Genomic DNA, 21,515 nt, shown 5'->3' with positions numbered 1-21,515 from the left:
TTTAGTTTTTTCTTCAATCATACAGTGGCCTTTTATTACATTACTCTATCTAAAAGCACAATAATTTATAATATGTTAATATACCTATTATCATAAGCACAGATACTCATTTTCTAAAATTTACTGACTAAAATCTGCAAGGTACAAAAATTTAGAATTGCATGTAGGTAAGTTACAACAAAAAAGAAATTTGCAGGGGTCTTTGAAAATCTTACTGGTATCTGCGTAGAAATTTTTTTTTTTTTTTTTAGTCTAGGGAACTACTGGCTTATACAGTTTTAGGTTTAAGGACTACAAAAGGATCTATGTAATATCTGCCTATATTCTTAGTGATGATATGGATTATAATAGTATGTATACCTTCATTCCTGCAAGATTTTGAAAGACCTAAGTTAATTTTAATAACCTAGGTATGTTTAATCAGTAATGTATGTTTTTCTACCTTAATGTATTTGAGTTTAGAATAAGTGTATAGTAGTCAGTGCCAACTCTAATATGATAATGTTTTCTTATTTCAAACAGCTAGTTAAAGGCCTTCAGCAAGAGCTGAATCGATTATATTCCCTTTTCTGTTCTCGGAATCCAGACTTTGAAGAAAAAGGGGGTAAAGTCTCAATAGTATCACATTCCTTGGGATGTGTAATTACTTATGACATAATGACTGGCTGGAATCCAGTTCGACTCTATGAACAGTTGCTGCAAAAGGAAGAAGAGTTGCCTGATGAACGATGGATGAGCTATGAAGAACGACATCTTCTTGATGAACTCTATATAACAAAACGACGGTAAAATATCCTAATCTTTTGAAAAATTTTTAAATGTCTTTATGGAATTACTGAACCTCTTAGGAGAAAACTAAGAATTTCATGATAAAGAAATAATGCATTGTTTAGGATACAGCGATTACTACATAGCATGCGTAATCAAGCTAGAGACTGTTGATTTTCGTGCTAATTACATGCATTTTCCTGTAGCATAAAATAAATTCTTTTGTTATTCTCCTTGTTTTCCTTTCATCTTTTCTTCACAATTTGTTAGGAGTGAAATTTAAAACTTATTCCAAGCTTAGTCACTGCATAGAATCCTTATTGAAAATGTTTACCAGTTTATAATCTTTCGTAGTTTTACTGACCTTTCGAGGTGGGTTTCTACCTTTCTTATTGTTCTGAAAATAATTTTTAAGCACTTTCTTTGGCAAATTTTTTTTACATATGTTATATATATAAACATAATTATATTTGTTACATAATTATAAATAGATTTTATAATTATTTAATCATTTGTGGCCTTCCCGATAGTATCTTTTAATTATTTGCTACATTCCTATCTTCATCTCTAGTTACATGCCTTATCTTCTTTGTTCTCTTTATCTGATTAATTCTAATATAACAATGAAAAATCATTCATTTTGATAATTTACTAGCATATTAAAACAAATGTGCTAATTGACTAAAAGTTTTACTCGTTTTGTTTTTGTCTTATAGATGTTAACTAAGGATTTCATTTAGAATCTTAAGTACCGTAGGCTAGACACATAAATATAGCGTCAAAATAATTGATAGTTTTGAAATAAAATGTCATGTTTGGCAAGACTGGAGCAGCATTTTAGATGTATAAATCCAGTAAAACTTTAAAAAAAAAAAAAAAAAAAAGCATGGAAAATAACAGATTTTTTGGGGGGGGAGACGGAGTCTTGCTCTGTTGCCCAGGCTGGAGTGCAGTGGCACAATCTCAGCTCACTACAACCTCTGTCTTCCAGGTTCCAGTGATTCTCCTGCCCCCCGCCTCCCCAGTAGTTGGAATTGCAGGCATCTGCTACCACGCCCGGCTCATTTTTGTATTTTTAGTAGAGATGAGGTTTCACCATGTTGGCCAGACTGGTCTTGAACTCCTGACCTTAAGTGATCCACCCACCTGAGGCACCCAAAGTGCTGGGATTCCAGACACGAGCTACTGTGCCTGGCCAAGTATAGCTTTAAAAAAAAAAAAAATAGTAATAATAATAATAACTTAATTCCATATTTACTAAATGTAAGTAGCTATGAAACATTGTAATTGAAAATGATGTTCATCACAGAGAAGGGTTAGACTATGGTTCACCTGTATTTTGGACAGTCATAGTTGTTAAAAAAAATTGAAGTAGGTCAGGAGGCAATGAAATGAAAAGATCTCTAAAGTCTTAAGTATAGAAAAGAGAGACAGAACAGTATATATGGTATTAACCATTTGGTATAATTTTTTTAAAGGTGTATATGTGCTTGTATGTGACTCACATTTTACTACAAAAAAAGCTATTAACAGCAGGTATCATGACAACTGGGGGTACTTTTACTAATTATTTCATAAATTTTTATACACTTTCTGTACTATGGCAGAGACATTTATTAAATACTTCAACCAGGATTAATGTGAGAGATAATGGGCCATCATCATCTGCATCTTTATACTTTAGTAAGCTAGCAAGCATCTAATATTTATGAAATTATAAATATGTATGTGTATATAATCTCATGCCCCTTCTTAGACTAAAGGAAATAGAAGAACGGCTGCATGGATTGAAAGCATCATCTATGACACAAACACCTGCCTTAAAATTTAAGGTAAGGAAAGAGCAATGTGTTCTTCAACATTGATCTCAGTATTTTTTTTAATGTTGTTTGAAATATGCCGTTAGGATTCAAATGAAAGTTTATTGTTCTTTCAAAATAAATATTTATTCAACATATACTGTATGTTGGACACTACTAGTTTCTGGTTGTACAAAGAAAAGAATAGACAAGTCAGTTCCCCAGTCCTCAGGTTGTACAACACAGTATTATTAATGCTATTATCAGTATACAGAACAATATATGTACGAGAGGGAGGTTCTAACTTTGCCTGCAAAGGTTTACAAAGGAGTGATATTTGTACTTGGTCTCAGTAAATTAGATATTGCCCAGCAAAAGAAAGGAGAGATGCTATTCTGTGTAAGAGGAATGGCATAAACAGAGGCATGGAGGGGTATAACTTCATATACCCCAAGAAACATCAACTAATCTAGAATAGTGGTAAAGAAAAATAGAGACTGATGAGAAATATTTATTATTTAGAATTAAGAAATCATAATGACCACTTAATTGGTCAGTGGTGAGAAAAAATCAGAGGAAGTATATGAGTAATGATTCCAGGGATGGAAAGCTGGCATTTCAATGGATGAACAATATATGACAAAAGCACAAGACAGAGGTGCACAGGGTTAGCTTGGAGCTGGGCGAGCAAACTTAGTTTAGCTAGAATATACAGGAGTCAGAACAAGGAGACAGTAAGAGAGCAGGAATAGCTAGAAATAATCAACTTGTATTTGATATGGGCATTGGGAAGCTTTGCAGGATTTTTAAGTATCATAATTACCTGTTGAAAGCAGCGTTTTAGGAAAATGTGGCAGAGGTGTCAGCATTGACTAGACTATCGGAAAGGACATACCCTGTAGCTCAATAACAAATAACTTGTTTGCAATGTTAAATGGGAAATGTCATAAGTTTCCTAATACTCATTTCCTGTTGAATATTTGCTCATGTCTAGTATACTATATTACCTCTTCTTGAAATGTGTTTCTTTTATCACAAGAACTTAACACACAGGTTAAGATGTGGAATGATGCAGAAATTGCTTTAAAACATGAGAAGTTTTTTAATTGAATCTATCTCCATTACTTACAAAGTGTTTAAGATATATATATACACACACACACGCACACACACATACACCATACATTTAAAACCATATGGTAAGTTATAACATATTTTTAAAAGCCATAAGACTATGGTCTTTGGAGTAATCCCATTGTAGAATTTGAGTTTCATCTCTACCATCATTATTTTTTTTTTTTTTTTTGAGACGGAGTCTTGCCCTGTCGCCCAGGCTGGAGTGCAGTGGCGTGATCTTGGCTCACTGCAACCTCTGCCTCTCCAGTTCAAGTGATTCTCCTGCCTCAGCCTCCCGAGTAGCTGGTTTTACAGGCGCCTGCCACCACGCCCAGCTAATTTTTGTATTTTTAGTAGAGATGGGGTTTCACCATGTTGGCTAGGCTGGTCTCGAACTCCTGATCTTGTGATCCACCCACTTCGGCCTCCCAAAGTGCTGGGATTAGAAGCGTGAGCCACCGCACCCAGCCTATCAGACTTTTTATTCTCAAAAATAAACCAGGTTATGGCCAGGCACGGTGGCTCACGCCTGTAATCCCAGCACTTTGGGAGGCCGAGGCCGGCGGATCACGAGATCAGGAGATCGAGACTATCCTAACTAACACGGTAAAACCCTGTCTCTACTAAAAATACAAAAAAAAAAATTAGCCGGGCTCGGTGGAGGGCGCCTGTGGTCCCAGCTACTCGGGAGGCTGAGGCAGGAGAACAGCGTGAACCCTGGAGGCGGAGCTTGCAGTGAGCTGAGATCGCACCACCACTGCACTCCAGCCTGAGTGACAGAGCGAGACTCGGTCTCAAAAAATAATAATGAAATAAAATAAACCAAGTTATTTCCCACCTTGGCTTTAGTTCATTTGGTTCTCAGTCTGGAATGTTATTCTTTCCAGCACCAATATCCAGCCTCAGCTGTAGAAAGCTTTTTCGTCTTTTACTGGCCAATGCAAATGCTACCTCCTCTGTAAAGCCTTCAAAGTTGGAATTATTTTTTTCACTCTCTTAAAGCATTCTTTCACTCTGTTATGCACATATTTTATTCTGCTTTACCCACAGGACTGTAAACTTTGGGTGCAGAAGCTGTGCCTTATTGGTCTTTATATCCATCACAGCACCTAGCGTATTACTTCGCACAAAGTAGTACCTCAATAAATATTTGATTAGTGTATACAAATATTTAAGAAAATGATCCTTATCTTCCTTGTATTCAACTTGTGTTAGATTTAAAGATAATGAAGTATCTCATGGAAATAGATTATTCTAGAATGGTTAAGGGGTAGCAGAGCCCATCTGGATAACTCTTATTAAAAATGAATATACTCAGAGATAATTTTATTATTTGTATTTTGCCATATATTGTCATGCCCAAATTTTGTTGAAGAATAACACTTCACCATTTTTAAACTTTAAGATGACTTTATCATTTTAGGTTGAGAATTTCTTCTGTATGGGATCCCCATTAGCAGTTTTCTTGGCGTTGCGTGGCATCCGCCCAGGAAATACTGGAAGTCAAGACCATATTTTGCCTAGAGAGATTTGTAACCGGTTACTAAATATTTTTCATCCTACAGATCCAGTGGTGAGTTGCAATATAGACTCTTTTTCTCAATGTCAAATTGTTCCTAAAAAGAATCTATCAGCTGTGGCTCACGCCTGTAATCTCAGCACTTTGGGAGGCTGAGGTGGGCAGATCACCAGAGGTCAGGAGTTCAAGACCAGCCTGACCAACATGGCGAAACCTCGTCTCTACTAAAAATACAAAAAATTAGCTGGGCATGGTAGTGCGTGCCTGTAAGGCAGGAGAATCACTTGAACCTGGGAGGTGGAGGTTAGAATGAGCCAGGATCATGCCACTGCACTCCCGCTTGGGTGACAGAGTAGTGAGACTCCATCTCAAAAAAAAAAAAAAAGCCAGGCGTGGTGTTCATGGCTATAATCCCAGCACTTTGGGAGGCCAAGGCAGGCGGATTGCCTGAGCTCAAGTTCGAGACTAGCCTGGGCAACATGGTGAAACTTCGTCTCTACTAAAATACAAAAAATTAGCTGGGCATGGCTGTAATCCCAGCTACTCAGGAGGCTGAGGCAATAGTATCGCTTAAACCTGGGATGCAGAAGTTGCGATTAGCTGAGATTGTGCCACTGCACTCCAGCCTGGGCAACACAGTGAGACTCCGTCTCCAAAAAATAAAAATCTATCTAAGACATCTTACAAGGTGCCATGGAATTAATGAATAACACTTCATTTATCTGATTATTAAACGTGTGTTTTGGTTAATTTAGAGCTCATGAGATAAAATACCTTAGAGATGGTCTGGTTATGTTGCATTTGTAATACAAGAACATAATGTAAAAATATTATTCCCAGACAATTAATACAAGAGACAGGAGTCTACTGGACTTTCAAACCTTAACCAATTGTAATACCAGTAACCTAGAAACCATAAATCTTAAAAATCCTGCTCTAAGTACTTTTTTATCTAAAATATGCTACAATATTGGAATGTGTTTTGTAGGCTCTCTGAAAAATGAAAATATTCAAATATTAAACATCAAAATAAAACTTTATTATAGCCTAATAGAATTGTAAAATGTTGGATTTTTCTATTCTCTATTATGTTTATGCTGTAAATATTTTTTTTAATGGAAGAACCTTGCATCCTGGTAAACAGTGTAATGCCAAGTAAGATTTTTAAACAAGAAAAATGTCCCCTTAAAACTTCTTTGGGACAAGGCTGGTTTAACTGAATATTAAACTATTTTAAATAGCATTTATTCTCTGAAAAAATAGCTTTATATAATTGTGGAAAGTCTTTTAAAGGATCCTTTTAGCTAGTACCAAATAAATATAACATTGACTAACCATTTGAATTTTAGAAAATCTCCCATATAAAGACTTACAACTGCTATATTAACTTCACTGAACTGGAAGTTTAATACAAGATTCAAATACAAACTGCACAATCCTGGCCAAGTTATTTCTGAGACTGTATCTTATCAGTATGATGTAGATAATAATATTTTGCCTTCTAGGATTGTTAGGATTAAGTAAAATATATATATACACCCAGCTAGACAATAAGCATTTCATTAACATATACTCATTTTATTCATGGTCTCATAACTTGAAAGCGAATTTCAGTCCATAGGTCTGCTCTGAGCCCTGTCCTTTGTATATCTTAAACTTTGTTGTAACTTTAAAGAAGGGTTCCAAACTCATACATTTTTATTATTCATTTTATACTTTCTCTGTGATTTTTTTTTAAAATTAATACTTTGTTAAATAGTTTATGTCAGAAAGGTGCAAGGCAGTTTTTACAAATGTTATCTGTTCTTTCTCACATCTCTGTAAGAAAGGAAGTGTTGGCCAGGCGCCGTGGCTCACGCCTGTAACCCCAGCACTTTGAGAGGCCGAGGTGGGCGGATTACGAGGTCAGGAGATCGAGACCATCCTGGCTAACATGGTGAAACCCCGTCTCTACTAAAAATACAAAAAGAAATTAGCGGGGCATGGTGGTGGGCACCTGTAGTCCCAGCTATTCGGGAGGCTGAGGCAGGAGAATGGCGTGAACCCGGGAACGGAGATTGCAGTGAGCCGAGATCGCACCACTGCACTCCAGCCTGGGCGACAGAGTGAGACTCCATCACAAAAATTAAAAGAGAGGTGGTGTTACCTCCTTTCTACATCTCAGGAAACTAAGGGCTCCGAGACCTAGTGACTTGACAAGCATCATGCGATTAATAAGTGACAGAGGCCAGGCACAGTGGCTTGTGCCTGTTATCCCAACACTTTGGGAGGATGAGGTGGGAGGATTGCCTGAGCCCAGGAGTTCGAGACCAGTCTGGGCACCATAGTGAGACCCTATCTCCATCTTAAAAAATAAAATTTTTGAAAAATGTAAATTAAAAAGTAAGTGGTAGAAGCCAGAATATGAATTGGGGGATGCTGATGCCATATCCATTGCCTTTTCTGCTGTCTCATCGCTACTTCACATCAGACAGATGCTCTTATGTTGGCATCTGATTTATGCTGTTACTATATCAGTCTATTTTAAAACAGAGCTAAGGTAGAGCTTAAATAGAGCTCCTAAAATATTAAAAATTGGCTTTGTTTGCTGTTTCCCAGGATTACCATCTACTACTTCAACTTTGCTCATGAGACTAAATAAATCTAATTGTTACATGATATCAGAACATAATAAAAATATTTCTCTGAAAAATGAATTGATAGACATTATTAGCCTAGACTGTTTTTCATAATCTCATCATTAGACCAACTGTATATTAACAGTGAACAAATAGAAATACATGTTTGAAATAACTATTGTTTTTTAATTAAATTCCGTCTCTGAGGCTTACATAGCATGCAATAGAGTAAGAACAGTTTATTAAAATCCAAGCATTGTGCTTTAACGCTGTGTTTCTTTGAATTTTTTTTTTAATCAAGGCTTATAGATTAGAACCATTAATACTGAAACACTACAGCAACATTTCACCTGTCCAGATCCACTGGTACAATACTTCAAATCCTCTACCTTATGAACATATGAAGCCAAGCTTTCTCAACCCAGCTAAAGAACCTACCTCAGTTTCAGAGAATGAAGGCATTTCAACCATACCAAGCCCCGTGACCTCACCAGTCTTGTCCCGCCGACACTATGGAGAATCTATAACAAATATAGGCAAAGCAAGCATACTAGGTAATTTATCTTAAGTATTCCTTATCTATGCATATAAGCACTTTTATAGACATAAAGTTTGGGGAACTAGAAGCATTCTATGTATTAGGAAACTCCCAATAGTTAATCCCTGTGTCTAGAATTAACTACCCTCCCAATGTTCGTATTTGAGGCCCAAAAAGCTCAAAGGTCTCTGATTAGATCAGATCTTATAGTTTTAGAATATGAGATAGCTGGATGGACCAGTAAAAGCTGTTCTAAGTTCCTCGTTTTAATCTTGATCCTACCACTTGCTGCGAGATCTTAAACAAATAATACAGTTTTTAATGCTCTACTTGCTCATCTGTGAAATAAGAAAGCACTTGTGTCAGAGGGTACGCCTACCAACCAGTTCTCTGATCTATTCTAAAAGTCTCTCAAACTATGTGATTCCTGAGGGCAACAAGGATGTTTAATTTTTCTTTGAATGATCTCCAGTACTAGCACAGTGTTTGGCTGTATCACTGGAACTGGATTATGTGCTATTTGAATCTATCCATTGCCTTTGGTTACAAGTTGCCTTAATATAAAGTCCCACAAGGTGGCACTATAAATAGGCTTTATCTGCTGGACTCTTTTGCTGTTTCACTTTCTCATATTAATACATTGTTTGTTGATGGCTTTTTCTTACATATCCATTTAAATTCAGTAGTAAGTATATCAATAGTAAATCTATACTCATATCAATGGCATGGTTCTTTTATTAAAGATTTTAATCTTGCCAAATATTTTAATAAACCATGATCACTTGAATAAAATAGAATCTTGATTCCTTTGTTTATATATTCCTATGTTATATTCCTAGAGCTTATACAACTGTCTTTCTATTCACCATTTTTATTTAGAAACCTGCAATATAAATTATAATTTTCTTATGTTCCCACCCTGGAAAAACATGACTAGGGTTTGATCCCTCTGCCAGTTGGCTGTAATTATGGGTGGTGCTCTTTAGCTTAGCGTGTGGTGTAATTCAACAGAATGACTACCCTGCTTTGTGAAATACAGGGGCTGCTAGCATTGGAAAGGGACTTGGAGGAATGTTGTTCTCAAGATTTGGACGTTCATCTACAACACCGTCATCTGAAACATCAAAAGACTCAATGGAAGATGAGAAGAAACCAGTCGCCTCACCTTCTGCTACCACCGTGGCAACACAGACCCTTCCACATAGCAGTTCTGGCTTCCTTGATTCTGCATGTTAGTTCATACATTATTTCCTTAAGTTTATACTGTATCTTTTAAAACTTGGGGAGGGCAGGGGGGAGGTATAAGATATTAATACTAGCTAGTCAACTCTAAGATCTAAAGTGTGCCTTAGCTTTGAAAGAAAAAAATGCTTTCCTTCTGCTTATATTTTTAACAGTAATTTGCAGGAAAATGCAGTTTTACTTTCTGCATTGGTGGATTAATAGAATATTAATAATTAGGGCCTTGTGGCACAGGGTCTTAAACATCAAACATAAAACAAATCTCTTTAGGGTAAGTACCCCCTGAAGTTTATAAAGTAGATTCTTACTAATATGATCTTCTCAGTCTCAAAAATCATGTAATTATTGCTTTAGATCTGTGCGGTATCTGGTCTTGAGACTTTAAAAACTGCTATACCAAAGTCATCCTGCTTCTATTCAAAGCTTAGAAATTTTATTGGATCTGCTGAATGGCTTCCAATTCTATCCCAGTTACCTAGTGTAAAGCAGATATTGAAAAAATGAGTAAATAAATGGATAGTTATGTTGGACTTAGCATTATAATGGATCTTTATTTAAGCTTTCTCCAGTGGACTTATAAAGTTTGAAATGTTGAGTAGTTGTGAAACACTAATACACTTAGTATATATTTACTTCCAAGAGTCTGAACTTCAACATTATTTTTAGGTGTCTAGTAAAATAAAACTAAAACATCAAGTCCTATTTTTTCATCGACACCTATAAAGAAATATAAATTCTGAAACTAGCTACTCCTTTTCTGTAACTATAGCAGGGAGAAAACTTTTCTTTCTCTAGAATTTTTTAACAGATTATATTTGTTACTTATCATGTTGTGTTCTTACTGTGTCTGCTACTCTAAATTGTAAAATGATGGCATTCATTGCCATCCATCCTTAGACAGTTCAGGTGTGACACTCCTAGAGGCTGACTAATTCTTCCATAGTCAACTCCACTCCAGGATGAATTATTAATAGGGTTGAACATTCCTACTTGGGGAACAGCATTTTTAATTTAATTCTATCTGTGCCAGACTCGGTATCTAAAATTTTATAGTTGCAAGTCTGGAAAATTCTTTTTTAGACTTTGATATTTGTATTAAATATATTTTAGTTTTCCTATAAGAGCTCTCATACTATTTCTGACTTGTTTCTACTTAATATCAAAAATGTGACTGTGAAAATACAAAATTCTGTTGTGACATGCAGATGTCAAGAAAACTCTAACTCCTGAGAAAAATTAATTTCAAAGAATTTTGTAAGGTAGCAGATAAAAAGTCATGGTTTTCTGTAATGTCATTAATACACAACAGTAGTGCTGGTAAACATAGAGTGAGGGAGGGAGCAAGAAGAACAGGGGTTTAACCCCCTAGAAAAAGGTAATGAAAGCTTATGTATAGAATCTATAGGATCTGAGGGAATAAAACCTTTTTAGTTTTTTTTTTTTTCTGTTTAACGTCGTAATTTCAAAATAATAGAGAAACACCCAGTTTTTTCTTCCAGAACAGCAGTTAGTAGAAGTGCATAGCTGTATTGCATCTTTTTATTTTGAGAGCTTAACAAAATACATACTATGTCATTCTTACACATAAATTCTTTGATAGTCCAGATGGTAAATTTGTTGTCAGCAAGACGCAATGTGAAGTAATCATTGAGTCTTACACATATTCATATATTACCCATACTTAACATTTTATACATATTACACATACTCACCTCTAGATATAGATATAACTATTAAAATTAGACTATTAATTATAATAAGATTCTGCCTTTTAAATCCTATTCCCAAGATTTGCTTTACTAATTATTTGGCTTGCTTCAATAACGCAATCTGTGCAATCATCATAATTTCTCGTCGTAAGTGCTGTGTCTTGGCTATATCGTGCAAATCATAAAACTTTTCTTCATTAAATCTTCTTTCTGAAATTTGGTCATTGTAATTAGGTGATTCTGACTTCCCTCCTTCCTTCTACTTACATTGGTTGCCTCATTTCTTCTAGATAACCTTTATTCTGAAGCTACCGACTTTGATTCACTTGCTATTTGAGGGTAAAATGGGGCACAGGCTTAGAATTCATGATCTGTTTCTTTATGTGAAGAATGAGTGTTGTCAATTGAAACCTATTTTATTTTCATCCAGTTGAAGCATCTTACATAGCTATTCTTCATTTCTTTTGAAAAGTCTAGACTTCTTTTCTAACATATAATGCAAAGATCTGTTTCTTTTAGCATTGTTTTTCAACTAGGTTAGGAACTAAATTAGCTATGAATTTGGGGAATATCTGGGTGTTAACAGATTATGAGATTATATTTCAAGTTACTTATGCATACATTTTCCATGAAAGAGCTCCTTACAAAAATTTAGATGTGTACGACTTTATGTGTGCTAGATTTAGTCAACTTATTTGGGAGTGGTGTTCTAACTTTTGGCCACTACATCATTGAAGGCCATTTTTAATCATCAGCCAACGCTTTACAGCATCTTGTGTTTTTTTTTCACAGATTTCAGACTTCAAGAATCGTTCTTTAATCTCCCACAACTTCTTTTTCCGGAAAGTGTAATGCAGAATAAAGATAATGCCCTCGGTATGGTATATGTCAGGAATAGCATTCAGAATACTATAAAAATGATCTACTTAGAGTTCTTCTGCTCATTGAAAAATTGGATCAGTTCTTCTATGAGATCAGCTTCAGTGTTACCATTATAGACTATTTTATGTGTATTTTCTTCCCATATGTTCTAATCTTAAATGGTAGTGGTTCTAAAAGCTGAAAATTGAGTAGCCACTTAATGTGCTAAAGTATACTCATGTATACTTCTACAAAGAAGGAACCTGAAGAAAAGCATAAGGTCATTTTCTTTCTTCTTTATTGTCCTAAAGGCTCCAAAGAGGTTTGCTATTTCTTTTCATTTAATACATTTAGAGATAAAAGGGTTTCTAATAGTACAAAGAATGTACTCATTCTTGGTTATTTCAGGTATCAGTAAATTTACCACTTAGCGTTGTAGGTATGTCATAGCTGATTGCTTTCAACACAAATATTTAATGTAGTTTAGGGGAGTACATTCACTTTAAAAAACAGTATTCTTAGATGTAAGAGATATTTTTAATCTCTTAATTTTCAGTATATTCTAAATGTATCACTATGGATTAACTTTAGCAGTTTAAAATTATTTTTATGACGAACTTCTGATTCCTTTTTCCACAGCTTCTCTTTTAAAAAAAAAAAATACTGGATTTTGTCTTTGACAAATCACGTTACAGCATTTTGCGGTTTGTTTTTGGTTTTTGTTTTTTTTTAATGTTTTAACCACATCTCATTTTACAGTTTCTTTATTTGATCACCAATTTTCATAAATTTTTTTCAATTAAAAAAAAAAACTCTTTTACTACTTCAGTTTGTGTTGATCTAACTCAGTGAATTCCCCTTAAGAAATTATCTTACGTAAGTGCTCTCTCTGGTCTCTGCCCAAGCCAGCCTCTTTCATAAAGAAATAATTTTATTTATGTTGTTTGCATTTTTGGTTGGAGAAAGGAAAATTAATTCACTCATATATTTGTCCTGCAACCAAGTAGCCCATATATCCAATATCTCAAAACCATCCTACCTAGCTACCTAAGCAGTTAAACCTATAATCATAACTACACAAAATGATTCTGGTGGTAATATCTATATGGCTTCTTTTTGCACTTCCTGTTTTCATTCACTCAACAATTGTTTACTTCACTGTTTACCTTGAGCCAAGAGACCATGGCAATCACTAGAAAAGATAAGATGAAACAAATTTCAATTCTGCCTATAAAGATGCTAGTGTGAAAATTATCTATTTTCTAGAGAGCATAAACTCTAGTAGGGAAGGTAGATAACTGCATAAGTAATTATAATATATGGTAGAATGTGATGAACCACAAAACAGAGGTATAGTAAAGGACTCTCAGTTCTAAGGAATGAAAGATTGCTTTCACCTGGAGAAAGGTCTCAATCATTCATACGGAGAAATGAATGGCTAGATTTGTTGGACCCTTCACAATTTGGTTTGACAAAATTTTCTAGTCAAAGTCAGAACTACTCTGTTTTAATCATTCCTGGTTTTTCTCAAGAAAACTAACATACTTCCCTTCGTGCCCCATGCTTCCCACCTCCGCGGTTTTACTCATGCTGTTTGTTCTCCCTGCAATGTCTTTTCATCTCTACATGTCCAAATCCTCCTCCTTCCAGAGAGCCTTTTATGATTTCTCCAGGTGAAAGCCATCTTTCATTCCTTAGAACAGAGAGTCCTTCACTGTATCTCTGCTTTGTGGTTCATCACATTCTACCATATATTATAATTACTAATTATATGTCTGTTGACAAGCCTTGTGCACACAATAATTCTCTGATGAAAGCACACTACTGATGACACTTGACCTTCACACTATGGAGATTCCTTGATTGTCAAGCACTTCCACATGGAATGTGGCAGATACTCTACTTTGGAGAACAGGGAAAGAAATAAGCCCATGTATGTGACACCCCAGAAAGAAAATAATCCATGTTTTAAAACAGTTTAAGCAGAGTTGATGATTGTTTAAAAACACAGTTTCTTTTCTCATTTTTACTTCTCTTCAACTGTTTAGAAACCTGATTCTTTTTTTTATGGATAGAGAAATTCTGTCACTTGGGCATTCCAGAGAGAAAAAGGAGTGATGATTTTATGTTCTCCCTTTTTTTTTTTTTTTTTTTTTTTTTTTTTTTTGACCTAGCTCAGCTAGAGAAAGCAGGGAAAAACTACCAACCTGTATGACAACACCCATTCTTGAGATGGTAATAATGAGAAAGTAGGTCCTAGGCTACTCCATGTAGATTTGAGTCTACTTTGGCCAAGAGCTGATCTCACAACACATATAGAATGGTGCTGCCAGATAGACCCTCACTCCCTTGGGAACTCCGTGATCTACCTAAGAGAGAGAAAAGATGGAACATAGGCCCACCTAGTTTCATCCATCCACCTGCATAACCAACATACATGTGAGGTCCCCTGCACTGACAGCCAGACTGCCTGGAATAAACTTCAGGGAGGACAAGAAACTGAAACAGGTTCATCAAGTACAAGCTAGCTTCCTAATACCCTTTTTGATGGAGACAACCTATAGATAAGTATAGAAGGATAGAGGGAGCCAATCTGGTTAGTGACACCGAGTAAAGTCCCTTTAAGTGATAAAATGATACGGGCACATAATATAGGACAAGAATGAAATTTAACATTTGAGTGTCTACTCAAAGGCAGTGTTGTAAGACAGTAATAGCACATTAAGAAGAATTTCAGGAACATAAAATCAAAGTGGAGCCAAATAACACGTGTTATAAACAGGAAATATCTTCCTTTCTTTGACTTAAAAAACAGAATTATAACTGAAAAGTGTTGGACTAGGAAAACATTATGGAGTGGCATTTGAAAGTGAATTCTTAAAAATTATAACTTTGTGGTCTTCACTAATATTAACACATTTCCCATCTGTTTTTCATCTTCTTTTTCCTTTGTAATTCATCTTGACTCATCTTCATTGTGCTTGAGCATTCCAGTTTCTTGTTCTATTTTTATCTTCCTGTCTGTTGTGTCAGAATGTACCTACAAATCTAATACAGATGTCCCATGGAATACAAAAGATGAGGACATTTACTAACTCACTAGTCCACATGGATTTCAGCTATTTCTGACTTGTTATTGATTAGCTTATTGTAATTTAAATTTTAAAATGCAGTCCAGGCCAGGCACGGTAGCTCACGCCTGTAATCCCAGCACTTTGGGAGGCTGAGGCAGGTGGATCACAAGGTCAGGAGTTCAAGACCATCCTGGTCAACATAGTGAAACCCCATCTCTACTAAAAATACAAAAAAATTAGCCGGGTGTGGTGGCGGGCACCTGTAATCCTAGCTACTTGGGAGGCTGAGGCCGGAGAATCACTTGAACCCGGGAGAGGGAGGTTTCAGTGAGCAAAGATTGTGCCACTGCATTCCAGCCTGGGTGACAGTGCGAGACTCTGTCTCGAAACAAAAAAAAAAAGCAGCCCAAAAAACTTAGTAAAAATCCCAGATCAATGTATTTCACAAGTATTTTATAACCTAATTGGTATTTATACCACTTAAGTGTAAACCTCTGAAAATGTGTAGCTAGATTTATGAACATACCTTGTAAGAAGAGCATAATTGAACAGAAAAATAACAACTGTATAAGCATTTTTAAATTACCAAATGGTATTTTCACAAAATACCTATTTAAAATAAGCATTAACTAAGCATTTATATGAAGTATTTCCCTAGAGTATTATGATTTCCTATATATGATTGCCAAATTCCCATTATAAATCAAAACCCAACTTTCTCTCCAATCTCCTTCTTAATTTGTGCCAGTTTTACTCTTAAAATCCTTGTGGTGCTTGTTCAGGGGCAGACTTTACAGTGTCTGGTTGGTAACGATTTGAGTATTTTTGTTTTGTTTGTAACATAGACCCTTCAGAACACTGTATGGCTTATTAACAGTTTTAAAGGAGTTCCTAAAGATCAAGATGTCATTTTTCTTAAGTGTTTATCTCTAAGGATTTATTAAATGAGTTCACTGAAATTATCTTAGAGCCTTGATTTATTAAGGTGATTTTTCTCTAACAGGTATTGCAAAGACTTTCTGTGGGTTTTAGAAAATAGTTGATTGAATTCACTGAATTGTTTGTGGACAGCAGTGTTACAAGCAAAGTCCTTCCTCCCAAGAATCACCACTGCTCCTCCCTGTTTAACTTTCCCAGCCACCCTGCATGTTCTTCTTTTGTTGAACAAACACTTAATGAGCATTTGTATGTCCCAGGCACATGTTAGACCCTGCTGATTGGATGGAGACTAGGGTTTATGGGGGTTGCCTGTGAGGCATTCAGCCTAGTAGAGAAGAAAGCATTCTAGGACTGTACACAGATGGTTATCTTCTAACATATCCCCCACACAACCAGTGGATATATAGGGCCTCCCTAAGGAGGAGATTGAATGATCTCTTGCACTCCCACGGGCATTATTACATGTAAGCCTGGCCCATAAATCTTCAAGAGGGGTGTTTTCCTTATTTTACAGATTAGGCACAAGGATTAAATGGTAATGCCACGTTTTGAAAGCAATATTTTTAACTCTGAAAATATTCTATGATATACCAAGTGATTTTTTTTGTCTTCCTTTATTATTTCATATTAACTTTAGCATACAAAGGAAAGAACTTCACAAATAGAATCCTATACTACTGAGACTCTTTTAAGTGTTTTTCTTATAAGATGATAATGGAAAGTCACTTTTTAAAAAAGTGACAGAATCACTTCTATTTAGCTAAATTTTTACTCTCAACTCTAGTAAGTCTATATAGAACATATTTTATTGTAATCTGTATTCATTTGTTTAACTTCTTTTCTTTTTAGTGGAGTTGGATCACAGGATTGATTTTGAACTCAGAGAAGGCCTTGTGGAGAGCCGTTATTGGTCAGCTGTCACGTCGCATACTGCCTATTGGTCATCTTTGGATGTTGCCCTTTTTCTTTTAACCTTCATGTACAAACATGAGCACGATAATGATGCAAAACCCAATTTAGATCCAATCTGAACTCTCGAAGGACATGAATGGCCTAAAACTGATTTTTTTTTCTTGTTAAAATGTGTGTGTCAAGATATGGAGATTTCAGGGTTAAAGTATATTTTAGTTTTGTTTAGGGCAACAGATATTTGAATTTAAAAGCACTTTATTTTAAAAAAAAAAAAAGTTTTCAGTTCTGAAGAAGTTATTTACAGTTTCTATCATTCTAATTATGAGTCTGACAAAACCTTCTCCAGAGAATCAAGCAAGACCTGGATGTGAAGAAGGTTTGGGTAAACTGCATGTAAAGGCTACAAATCACAATCTGATTCCTCCCAAATATAAAGGCATACGGAACATAATGTATTAACCAAAGTATGTTATAAATTAAAAATGATCAAGGTTCAGCATATTCTATATGGAGATCGCAAGGTGGTATCATTGTTTTAGATTTCTATGAAGGCTTTCATTTTTACATCCCTTTGAAAAAATATAACAGATTTAAAATGTTTTGAATTTAACTTGTTTAGGAAAAACTAATGCTTAAAACAATATTTGAACTACTGTATTTATAATTTATTACCTCTAATTGCTTTATTTCAATGTATGAGACATGACTTTTAATGTTTGCTTTGAACATAATTTAAGACCAGATTTATTTTCTATAGTGTTAAACCCTTTTTTCTCAGAACTCCATCTTTGTACTCTTCAGATGAATATATAGACACTGTGGCATACATTATTTTCTTTTTTCATTAAAAACTTATGGCTTCATACAACACTAGTTCAATTTTTTAAATAAACTTTTTATTATGTTACATGTACTTCAGGGAAAGCTAAAGTTTCTCTAAACTTGACACAGAGTACTCCATAATGGGTACATTTCATTAGCTTTATTAGAAAACTAGTAAATGCTTTTGAATAGGTAGTATGACAGCTGTTTTAAATGTGCAAACATTTGTGTGCCAAACAACATATATGAAGGAATGGGATGCCACTAACTAGTGCACATTGTTTCTAAATGTGCCATTGAGACACAAGGCACAGTAAGTCAGGATTCTGAGGCATTGGAAGGGTTTTCTTCAGCTGTAATTGTTTCCACAGTGCTTTTCATCTGAGGGGCTCAAAGTTTAAGAGGAGTACATTCAATAACCCATGTACTAGCTTCTTGAGGTAAGTAAATAAATCTTGTTCTCATGTTACATGTTAATACACCAAGGCACCAAAACATTTAAAGTGCCTTGAATTAGATTACATCACAAATCAGAAAAGCTTGGATTGGGCTGGTCACCGTGGCTCACGCCTGTAATCCTAACACTTTGGGAGGCCAAGGTGGGAGGATCACTTGAGCCCAGGATTTCAAGACCAGCTTGGGCAACATAGTGAGACCCCCTTCTCTGCAAAAAATGACAAAAATTAGCCACTTGTAGTGGTGTACACCTGTAGTCCCAGCTACTCGAGATGCTGAGGCGGGAGGATCACCCGAGCCCAAAAGTTCGAAGCTGCAATGAGCTCTCATCGCACCAATGCACTCCAGCCTGGGTGACAGAGCCAGACCCTGTCTCTAAAAAACAAAGAAAAGCTTGGGTTGAAGCCAGACCATACTCTTTTATATGCTGTTCAATGACTTAATTAACATGTGATCTTTAGTAGTTTGCAAACAATAATAACAGAAGTTGCAATTCATAATTAGGATAAATGACCATGAACCCAGTGTTTCCCTGCTTGATTTCTAGGTTCTTGGATTCTCACACAAAAGAGGAGTTACCTAGAGGGGATCAGTAGCCATCCCTGTTGCACAGAACCCTCACTTCTGAGTGGTTTCCACTAGGTTCCACTTAAGGTGCTGTCTTTTCTTATCTTGCAAGGAATTGCTTAGCTTCCCAATAATCATTGTGAAACTGGGAGCAAAGTTGGTCAGCTGTATCTCTCACCTCCTCCTTTCTTCATAACATAGTAGAATCTGTGACTTACTTGTAGGTTTTACTTAGCACTTCAGTACTGTTGGCTGCTTTGGCCTTTTGTTGAATTTGCACAACAACATAAAGCACTTGTTTTTAATGTTTAAAAAAAATTCCAAGGCTCCATGACCAAGTATGTGACTCACTAAGAAACCCTTGCTATAAAAGGCTTTTGATGAAATCTTAGCAAAGCTAAAGTAATCTCTAACTTAGAGATTCCTATGAACTCAGGTCATTTTCATAGCCTGTTTATTTTGTAGATCTAATTTAGTTCTCAGGAAAATTAAACTCATGCTATATGACTGTATCGTTAAAGGTACTTGAGCATATGTTGCTGTAGGTGGTATGACACTCAAATGCATAAGAACTTTATGGGATTTATTCGTAACCACTAGAATATGAAGAGCCCTTTTTACCTGAGAAGAGTGAAATTATGTCAAACCTTTTAATTTGATATCACTGAGTAAAAGGTATGTTCCTATAGCCATGGGAATATGCCTGCTTTCTTTTTTTCATATGGAGAAAACAGTCAAATTTAACCATCTGGAGTTTATTTGAATTCTTGGAAAGAGCAATATTCGAAACCTTTTCAAAAATAAGATGTTCTGGACTACTGGATGGATGTTTTGTTTTCAGTTCATTATTTCATCAGTAGAGATGGTGATTTTGGTTTTGTAGTATCCTTGTTTCTATGTCTGTGCATGTTAATATTGGATATATTTGTATATACTTAATATACAGACTGTGTGTTATTCTGGCTTGATTAGAAGCTAAGTCAGTTACTGAGTAACATTTTGCAACTTTATTCCAGCAAGTACTAAATCGGCCAAAAAAAGTTTTGTTTTTGATACCATTAAAATTTTATTCTCTATTTTGTGTACATGCTATGATGATTCTCCTGAGTACTGATGAGATCACTGAACTTTAGTTAGGTTCCCAAGAATTATTGACGGTTAGAGTAAGAATGTCTTAGATTAAATCTAGCTTTGTTTTTACTTTAAAATTAGTCTTACTAAGCCTTATGTTAGTTCATACTTTCTTTTCAAGAGTAATTTTGTTTATAATCCAGTGTTACTGTATTTTAGGACACAATTTAAAAATACACTGGATTTTGGCCAGGTGTGGCAGCTCATGCCTGTAATCCCAGCACTTTAGGAGGCCAAGCAGGGAAGACTGCTTGAGCCCAATAGTTGAAGACCAACCTGGACAACATGGTGAAACCCAGTCTCTACAAAAAATACAAAAATTAGCTGGGTGTGTTGGCACACATCTGTGATCCCAGCTACTGAGGAGGCTGAAGTGGGTAGGATTGAGGGGAGGTAAAGGCTTCAGTGAGCCAAGATTGCACCACTGCACTCCACCTTGGGTGACAGAGCTGAACCCTGTATCCAAAAAATATATGTATATATGTATACACACACACACACACACACACACACACACATACACACTGGATGTTCTCATAACTGCTCTTTTGTATGTGAAGCAAGCCTTAGGAATCTTATGTTTTACTTCTTTCTGTTAAATGGCATCTGTTATGTTTTGAAGTACTCACACTGAACATGCTTCATGCTGAATACTCACACTAAAGGCCTCAGACGTGTAATCATTCATCCTTAGTCTCTTTTTTCTCTCTGTTTCCTCTTTGGGAGCTAAAGCATCCTAGCCTACAAGAAATTTAACACACCATACTCCAGCTTTGCATCACCTAACCAGTAGACAAAAGGAAAAGAAATTGTCAGTGCAGTATCAGAGCTGGTGCCTCTGTTCATTCCAGTGATAGTACATGAGCCCCTTCCAGTGGAATCAGATCAAGCCAAGAAATTTTACTGTAAAGTCTGTAGTAGAAGACAAGTAAATAAATTTCTTTTTGATCAATTAGATTGGTATTTCTCTCTTCTCAGCTAATGAGTAAGGCATGTGGACAATAGAGAAAACTAATTTGAGTGTATGTATTAAAATTGCTCTTCTAAAACAACGTAAGATATTAAAGATCAAGGCAGAGCAAAAAAGAATGTAGCAATCATATGCTAGAAAAAGGGCCGGGCGCGGTGGCTCAAGCCTGTAATCCCAGCACTTTGGGAGGCCGAGACGGGTGGATCATGAGGTCAGGAGATCGAGACCATCCTGGCTAACACGGTGAAACCCCGTCTCTACTAAATGCAAAAAAAACTAGCCGGGTGAGGTGGTGGGCGCCTGTAGTCCCAGCTACTCGGGAGGCTGAGGCAGGAGAATGGCGTGGACCTGGGAGGCGGAGCTTGCAGTGAGCTGAGATCCGGCCACTGCACTCCAGCCTGGGAGACAGAGCGAGACTCCGTCTCAAAAAAAAAGAAAAAAAGAAACTAAGTTTTACTAAACTGTGTTTGGGGT

General features: G+C 35.9%; 1 protein-coding gene across 4 annotated transcripts in view; it reads left to right on the top strand.

Annotated features, from left to right (window-relative positions):
* Positions 1-20,016, top strand: part of DDHD1 (DDHD domain containing 1) — a 123,121-nt gene extending 103,105 nt beyond the window's left edge. For 2 of the 4 annotated variants that reach the window (XM_025392829.1, XM_025392828.1), the window contains 7 exons: positions 523-785; positions 2,525-2,600; positions 5,107-5,256; positions 8,122-8,374; positions 9,398-9,589; positions 12,102-12,185; positions 17,033-20,016. In XM_025392829.1, coding sequence (XP_025248614.1) covers positions 523-785; positions 2,525-2,600; positions 5,107-5,256; positions 8,122-8,374; positions 9,398-9,589; positions 12,102-12,185; positions 17,033-17,214 — 1,200 coding nt within the window. In that variant the 3' untranslated portion in view covers positions 17,215-20,016. The remainder of the gene's footprint in view (positions 1-522; positions 786-2,524; positions 2,601-5,106; positions 5,257-8,121; positions 8,375-9,397; positions 9,590-12,101; positions 12,186-17,032) is intronic. The other 2 variants (XM_025392831.1, XM_025392830.1) reach the window with 1 other exon arrangement.
* The last annotated feature ends 1,499 nt before the right edge of the window (positions 20,017-21,515 follow it).

The sequence above is a fragment of the Theropithecus gelada genome, chromosome 7b (genome assembly GCF_003255815.1).
Source record: "Theropithecus gelada isolate Dixy chromosome 7b, Tgel_1.0, whole genome shotgun sequence".
NCBI classification, from domain to species: Eukaryota; Metazoa; Chordata; class Mammalia; order Primates; family Cercopithecidae; genus Theropithecus; species Theropithecus gelada.
This window is presented reverse-complemented; position numbering and strand designations above follow the sequence as displayed.